Source organism: Lepidothrix coronata, unplaced genomic scaffold, assembly GCF_001604755.1.
Source record: "Lepidothrix coronata isolate B3197 unplaced genomic scaffold, Lepidothrix_coronata-1.0 Scaffold370, whole genome shotgun sequence".
In the NCBI taxonomy this organism is placed as follows: Eukaryota; Metazoa; Chordata; class Aves; order Passeriformes; family Pipridae; genus Lepidothrix; species Lepidothrix coronata.
Window position 1 is genome coordinate 200,531 of NW_016690550.1, and position 6,731 is coordinate 207,261.

The 6,731-nt window shown below is 66.1% G+C and overlaps 2 protein-coding genes and 1 long non-coding RNA gene across 4 annotated transcripts; 1 reads left to right on the forward strand and 2 right to left on the reverse strand.

Moving 5' to 3' along the window:
• Positions 1–1,542: 1,542 nt before the first annotated feature.
• LOC108509532 lies at positions 1,543–3,465 on the forward strand. The gene is made up of 3 exons (XR_001878634.1): positions 1,543–1,657; positions 1,786–1,860; positions 2,758–3,465. It is a non-coding gene; the product is annotated as an uncharacterized LOC108509532 (long non-coding RNA).
• Positions 1,634–4,436, reverse strand: AQP10 (aquaporin 10). 2 transcript variants are annotated; one of them, XM_017839016.1, is made up of 7 exons: positions 4,418–4,436; positions 3,509–4,289; positions 2,735–2,861; positions 2,502–2,639; positions 2,296–2,414; positions 1,998–2,215; positions 1,634–1,927 (listed from the first exon to the last, which is right to left on the reverse strand). In XM_017839016.1, the coding sequence occupies exons 2-7, from the start codon at positions 3,611–3,613 to the stop codon at positions 1,639–1,641; spliced, it is 996 nt and encodes a 331-aa protein (XP_017694505.1). In that variant the 5' UTR covers positions 3,614–4,289; positions 4,418–4,436; the 3' UTR covers positions 1,634–1,638. The 2 variants fall into 2 exon arrangements, with proteins under 2 accessions (XP_017694505.1, XP_017694504.1); XM_017839015.1 differs by having other exon boundaries at positions 2,296–2,639.
• An 8-nt stretch (positions 4,437–4,444) lies between these two features.
• Positions 4,445–5,956, reverse strand: HAX1 (HCLS1 associated protein X-1). Its single transcript, XM_017838979.1, has 5 exons — positions 5,754–5,956; positions 5,375–5,684; positions 4,856–5,113; positions 4,636–4,786; positions 4,445–4,563 (listed from the first exon to the last, which is right to left on the reverse strand). Exons 1-5 carry the CDS (start codon positions 5,954–5,956, stop codon positions 4,445–4,447), a joined length of 1,041 nt encoding a protein of 346 aa, XP_017694468.1.
• Between the last annotated feature and the right edge of the window lie 775 nt (positions 5,957–6,731).

A 6,731-nucleotide genomic window follows, 5' to 3' on the forward strand; every position in this document is an offset into this window, starting at 1 on the left:
CCCCACAGCTCCCTTGCCATTAATGTCATCAGCACAAATTTCTCAGGGACAAATATCTATTTTTTTGTCATAACAATAGATATGCCATAACATATCTATTGTTTTGTCATGACCTGTGGGTGACTCAGGCCTCAGCCCCCCCAACTTGCCCAAACACCCCTGGGAGGGGTTTCAGCTCCCCTCTCACTCACCGCGTACTGGAACTTCTCGTTGTACTCCCGTGCGTTGGCTCGCACTCGCCGCTCCTCCTCTGCAACAGAGCGCCCCATCAGTCCTGTGCACCCTGACACCCCCTGAACCCTGACCGGCCCTGCATTCTGACACCCCCTGCACCCCAACCCTCCTTTCACCCTGACACCGCCTGCACCCCAACCACCCCTGCACCCTGAGAGCCTGCCAAGCCAGTCCCAGAGACCCAGAACCCAGGGAACAGAGAAGCTTCCCAGCTGTGGCCTATGCCAGGACCTGTACTCCTGCACCTGCAGAATCCCAGTGCTGCTTATCTGTACTCCCCACCAGCAAAACCTGCACCCCCAGGCCCCCCAGGCCTGCACTCCTAGACCTCTGCTTATTTGCGTCCCCAGAGCCCCAGATTCTGCACCCCCCCATGTCTTGTTTGTTTGCTCCTCCAGCTCGGCACCGCCGGGGTGACAAGACCCTTCCAGCCCTGCACCCCCAGGATGCATCTCTGCACCCCCAGCCCTGCTCATCTGCAACCTCACAACCTCAGTTTAGAACATCCAGATTCTGTACCCCTAGACCGCATCTCTGCTCTCCCAGACACCCAGACCTGCTCAGCTGCACCTCTGGATCCACAGCCCTGCACCCCTAGCCCCCCAGATTCCGCATCCCCAGACCTGCCCAGTCCTGCTTGGCCGCATCCCTGCACTCCCATCCCTGCACCCCCGGCCCCCACTTCTGCTCCTCCGCCGTGCCCCCGCCGCACCCACCCGGCCCGCCGCGGACGCGAACCCGCGTCCACTTCTCGGGCATCTCCCGGGGCACCGTCATGGCCCGGCCCCGGCCCGGCCCGGCCCGCGCTGCCGCTGCCGGCCCGGGCCCACCCCGCCGCGTTACCGGGGCAACGGCCACACCGGGGCCTACTGGGGCCCGACTGGGCCCCGCCGCGGCCTCCCCGGGCCCCACCGCGCCCCCGGCCCCGCTCACCCGGGGCCCGGCGGGCCGCGCACCGCTCCATGTCCCGCGGCCCCGCAGCCCATGGGGAGCGGGCGGGCGGGCCGGGCCGGGCCGGGGCCGGTTCCGCTGCCGCCGCTTCAGCTCCCCATGGCCGCGGCGGCGCCGGGCGGCGGCGGAAGTGCGGGGTGTGGGCGCGGGGGAGCGGCCGAGCGCGGCCCCGGAGGGTCCCGGAGCTCAACCCCGCGGGTGCCCCGGCCGGCGGGGCGGCTCCGGGGGGCCCGGGAAGCCGGGTGGGTCCCGGAGGGCCAGAGGCAGCCACAGGGGATACCAGGGCGCAGTCCCGGGTCCCGGTGGGACACTCCCCCCACTACCAGCGTGTCACCCAGGCTGAGGTCTCTCTGCAGCCAGGCCTGGCTGGCCTGCCCCCCGCGGGGGGCTTGGAGCCGCTGCCTCCCCCATACCCCTGCACACCCACGTCTAGAGACGAGATGCCGCATGACCTCAGGACTCGTTTAATAGTGTGAGGGGGATGGTAGTGGGGACTGTGCTGCTGCTGCGGGGTGGTGGGGGGTACCCGGTAGGCACTGTTCCCCCAGTGTCCTCCTTGGATGACACCCCAGTGTCTAGGTCAATGTTTTTGTTCTCCAGGATGATGGAGCCCTGCTCTTCCAGGGCATCGCCGTCCTCCTCCGGGTAATGGAAAGCCACGAAGAGCTGGTACAGGTATGTGCCCACGGCGGACCCCAGCAGCGGTGCCACCAGGGGCACCCACCACCACCCATTGCCCCTGCTGGGGAGGAAGCAGGGTGAGCAGGGGGTCACCTCTGCCACCCCCACCTCACCCCCTTCCCTCTACCTACCTGAAGACCTCTGGGCCCCAGCCTGCCAGGTAGGTGAAGAGCCGGGGCCCGATGTCCCGTGTGGGGTTCAGGGGGCAGCCGCAGTTGGCGCCCATGGAGACTTCAATGGAGAGCACCAGCATGGCTATGATCACTGGGTCTAGGCCCTCGGGGACACCCTTGTTGCGGTTGTCCATGATACCCATGACGCCCGTTAGCAGCACCCCCGTGCCAATCACCTGCAGGGTGACATGGCAGCTCAGCACCACGGGGACCGGCACCATTGGAGAGGGCTGGGGGAGCTGACAGTGGCACCCACCTGGTCCACGAAGCCGTTGGCGAGAGACACGTTGTCAGCTGGGTAGGTGGCAAAGATGGAGGCAGTTTCCCGGGGGCCGGACACGGTAAGGGTGCCATTGCTGTAGTGCCAGATGGCATCTGTGGGGCAGAGGCAGAGCCTGTCTGTGAGCCTGGCCAGCCTGGCACCGCCGTGGGGTTCCCCAGCCCGGTGCTGCCCTCCCATACCGTAGTAGAGGACGTAGACAACTCCGGCAGATAGGAAAGATGCCAAGGCCTCCACGAGCACGAAGATGGGAAACTTCCACCAGGGGAACTTCTTCGTCAGGCACATGGCGAGGGTGAACGACGGGTTCATGTGGGCCCCTACAACCAAGCAGGGAGAGGGGCTAAGAGGAAGGGGTCCTGGGGGACTCAGAGCTGGGGGATGGCAGGAGCTCGTACCCCCTCCTCAGCCTCACCTGAGATTCCTCCTCCTATGTAGATGCCCACCATGACAGCCAGGGCACCTGCCAAGTAGCTGGTGAGGATGTCCCCCTTTGTCTCTTCGCTGGTGACCCTCTGTGCGGCGCCGGCCAGGGTGATTGTCTGGAGAAGACGGACGTGCCCATCTCAGCCCCACCAGCCCTGTGCTGAGACACCGCCTCCACTGACAGCACAGGGCAGCGAGGCGAGGGCTGTGCCGGTGCCGCCTCTGTGGTTTTGCTCCCCGTCCTTGGACATCGGACAGGCACTGGCAGGGAGGCGCTTACTGCTCTCACTTGTGGTTTTGACAGCAAAGCAATCAAATTATTAGCAATTAAGTGAACTGCTTCCCTGGGGAGGTGGTGGGGACGAAGTGCTACGGCACAGCCATGGGGACACCATTTGCCATCGTGGGATGTAGCCCAAATGCCAGGAGCAGCTCCAGAGCCCCAACCTCTGCCTACTCCAAGGCAGGAGGAATTGTGGCACGTGCTGCCCGGTGCCACACCCTGATTGCAGCGGAGCCGCGGCACAGGGCGGGCCATGCCACGGGAACAGGGTCCAAGTGGAAGGACAGGCAGTGCTGAGTCGCACATTCGAGAGTGGCGCAGCGCCAAACACCCCCCACCCCAGCAAGGGGCAGGCAGTGGAGCCCTGGGACGCCTGGCACCTGCCAGCACCCCACCGTCAGCCCCATCCTACCCACATGACCCCCGCATCAGCCCTAGCCCACCCGTTTGCCCCCCACAGCCAAGCCCAGCCCTGCTCACAATGAGGACAAAGGTGCAGAGCAGCTCAGCCAGGCATTCCCGTATCAGCCGGTTCCGAATTCGGAGCAGACGCCGGACCCTTGTCAAGAAGGAAGCAGAGCCCATGGTGCCAGCTTGGAAGGGGCAGCTGTGACAGCGGTGGCAGCAGTGACAGTAGTGCCTCAATCCCAATGGATTTTATGAGCTCTGGGGCCAGGTGGGTGATAATGTGTAGACTTTAAACCAATCAGGGCCACGCCGAGGGAGACACCTGGCAGGGACCGGAGTCCCACGTGGGGCTGGGGAACCTTGGGACACCTCGTGACAGTGCTGCACCTCAGTAGGGCCAGGTCAGATCCCCAACCAGCCACGGGGAGCCCTGACCTCACTCAGGTGAGTGGGCACAGGCGTTTCCCAGCCAGGAGCCCCCTTCTCCCGCCACATCCTTGCCCAAGCTGCAGCTGCAGTCAGTGCTAATGAAGAGGCCCTGGCTCAGCACCAGGCAGTGAAATAGGAGAGGGAGGTGAGCAGGGAGCAGCGCAGGCACAGGAGTCTGGCAACCACCTGCATCCCTCAGGCAGCCCCCCAAGAGCCACCCTGGCAGCCAGGGCAAATCTGCTTCCAGACCCATGAGATTCCAGCCTGAAGGAGCAGAGCAGGTCACTGTTTAGCATAAATAGACTTTATTGCTCTGTACACACGTGCGCATTTGGCCCCCACGGGGGTTTCTGTGGCTCCACAGCACTCCTGAAGGAAGGCAGCCCCCAGGCCAGGTGCCAACTCCCAGGAGGATCTGACCCACCTACAACAAAACCAGGTGGTGAGAAGATGTTGCTGCCCAGTGTCCACTTCAACAGCCCCAGCCCCTGAGCCGTCCCCACGACCCTGGGGAGCCCCGGGGTCCGTCCCCCCTGCACATGTCAGACGTACTGGGTGCTCAGCCAGGGCCGGGCACAGCTACCAGCTGGAGAACCAGTGTCGGAGGAAGCCGCTCAGGACAGAGGACGGGTCGCTCGGATTGGGAGGGCGGAGCTCGTCCCGTCGCGGCCACGAGCCTGCAAACTGCGCCAGCTCCCCTGGAGAGGCAGGGAGAGCCCCCTCAGCCGGGCGCCTCCCGCCCCCCGCGCCCTCCCCCGCCCCCCACTCACGGTCGTCCATGTTGAGCACCTCCTCCCGGTAGTCCTTGCCCTGCCCGTCCTCCTTGGTGGTGGTGATGAAGGCCTGGTCCCCCCTCCGGCGCGTCACCGTGGTCTCCCGGCGGCCCTGGCTGTCCTGCACGGTGCGGCGCTCCTCCACTGCCTGCACGAAGTGCCGAGCCCTCAGAACCCCCGACCCCGACCCCCTTCAGGCACCCGCGGAGACACTCACCCCGTCAGGCAGAGTCACTTTGGTGACAGAGACGCTCTGGAAGTAGGAGCCGGACTTGGGCTCGTCGGGTCTCAGGATGGTCCCCAGCCCCGCGGAGAAGACCTGGGAGTCCAAGTCTGAGGGGAGATGTGACACGGTGGCCGCGTGTGTGGGGACACGCCCCGGCGGCCGCGGCAGCGCAGAGACCCCCGGGCCCCACTCCCAGCACACACCTTGGTCTTCCTTGAGGCCGGGAGGAGCCGGGCGAGCATCTTCCAGCTGCAAGGCAAAGCCACGCGCCGGTGACGCGGGAAGCAAACCAGGGCAACACCAGAGCAACACCACGACAAGCACCGAGCGGCACCGGCAGGGTGCGACGGCTGCCACGGCGGAGGAGGACCCCAAACCCCTCACCCACCCCCAGGGAGGGTCTCCAGGGCCGGGCCGGGTTTCTGGCGCCCTCGGGACCCGCCGGGGCCGCGCTGGCGGGGGGGCTGTCCGGATGTTTCAGCATCGAGTCCCGCAGCGGCCGCCCCTCGCCGGGGCCGGGCAGGGCGGGCGCTGCGGAGCAGGGGGAGGTCGGTCAGGACGAGGGGCTCCGAGCGGCCCCCACAGCCCCGCTGAGCCGTGGCCCCCCCCGTGCCCACCGAAGAGCTGCGGGGGCCCGGCCCAGGCCCCCCCGAGGGCCCCCAGGAGCTCGCCCATGTCCCGGAACAGCTCCTCGAAGGTTCCGTGGGACGCGCCGGGGCTGAATCCGAAGCCGAAGTCCTGTGGGGGCTGCGCCAGGCACGGGCCGTCATCCTCCTCCTCCTCGTCCCACGCCGCGCCGCCGAAGAGCGGGTCCCGGGGCCTGCGGGAGCGCGGCACTGAGACACTGGGACGGGGGCTGTGCGGGCAGGGCCGGGCGAGCTTGCGGTACCTGCGCCGCCCCGGGAACCCGAAGAAGCCGCGAAAGGCGTCGTAGAAGCTCATCCCGCTCCCGGGCCCTCCCGCTGCCCCAGGCCCCGGGGTCGGGCGGCCGCAAAGCGCCGCGGCCGCAAAGCGCCGCCGGGTGTCGTGAGGCGCTTTGCGGGGCTGGTCCCGTGTCTCCCCGGCCGGGCCCGGGGGCAGCGGGGGCTTCATCCTGCACCCCTGGCGTCCTGCGGCCCTGCACTGTGCCCCCAGCTGAGCTCCGCTGGCCCAGCCCAATGCCCTCCTGCTGCCCCACTGGGACCCGCAGCACGGGGAGCTCCGGTTTTGCCTCGGTCCCCCCACCCCCACCCTGAGCCCTCGGCTCCTTAACCATGCAGCTCAGCAGCCACTGCCGGGACACCCGGCCCTTCCTGCCACCCTCATGGTCCCACTGCCCTCCCCAGCGCCCGAGACTCCGCTCCGTGACAGCCGAGCCTGTCCCGAGCCCCTCCTGGGGACATGGGGGCTGGGGTGGAGCCCCCAAGCTCCGAGAGGAGCAGTGGAAGAGAAAAAGTGGAAGGTGGGAATCTCGGGGAGAAGGACTCTGTCCCTATGCTGGGATCCTGCTGCTGCCCAGAGCTGCAGCCGGGAAAAAATCCACAAAACGAGGGGACAAAAAAACCCCACAAACCAGCAAGACGGTGGGGAGAGGTAGGGGAAGCGTTGCCACCCCCGCCCATCCAGGGCCTCCCACCCCCTGCACCAAAAATAGGGAACCAGGCTGAAAGGTGGAAAAAATACACACATCACTTTGTGATCTTTATTCTCTTCAGTAAATCCCTGCTTGGGACTGCAGCTGAAGGGACCAGGTGGAACCAAAAAATACAAGATCTGGACTGCATAGAAAAAAAAAAAAAAAAAAAAAAAACCAACCCCAAAAGCAGAAGATACTTACAGCGTGCAAGGGGAGCAGGACCTGCACTCAGGGCCCGTGAGGAGGGGGGGG

Excerpts from the sequence above, each read along its gene's own strand:
- AQP10 (XM_017839015.1), bottom strand. The coding sequence starts at position 3,613 with ATGGGCTCTGCTTCCTTCTTGACAAGGGTCCGGCGTCTGCTCCGAATT. Across the intron at positions 2,862-3,508 it reads TCTGCACCTTTGTCCTCATT|ACAATCACCCTGGCCGGCGC; the intron begins GTGAGCAGGGCT and ends CGTCTTCTCCAG. Across the intron at positions 2,640-2,734 it reads CATAGGAGGAGGAATCTCAG|GGGCCCACATGAACCCGTCG; the intron begins GTGAGGCTGAGG and ends GCTTGGTTGTAG.
- HAX1 (XM_017838979.1), bottom strand. The coding sequence starts at position 5,956 with ATGAAGCCCCCGCTGCCCCCGGGCCCGGCCGGGGAGACACGGGACCAG. Across the intron at positions 4,787-4,855 it reads AAGTGACTCTGCCTGACGGG|GCAGTGGAGGAGCGCCGCAC; the intron begins GTGAGTGTCTCC and ends CACTTCGTGCAG. Across the intron at positions 4,564-4,635 it reads GGTGCTCAACATGGACGACC|GGGAGCTGGCGCAGTTTGCA; the intron begins GTGAGTGGGGGG and ends CTGCCTCTCCAG.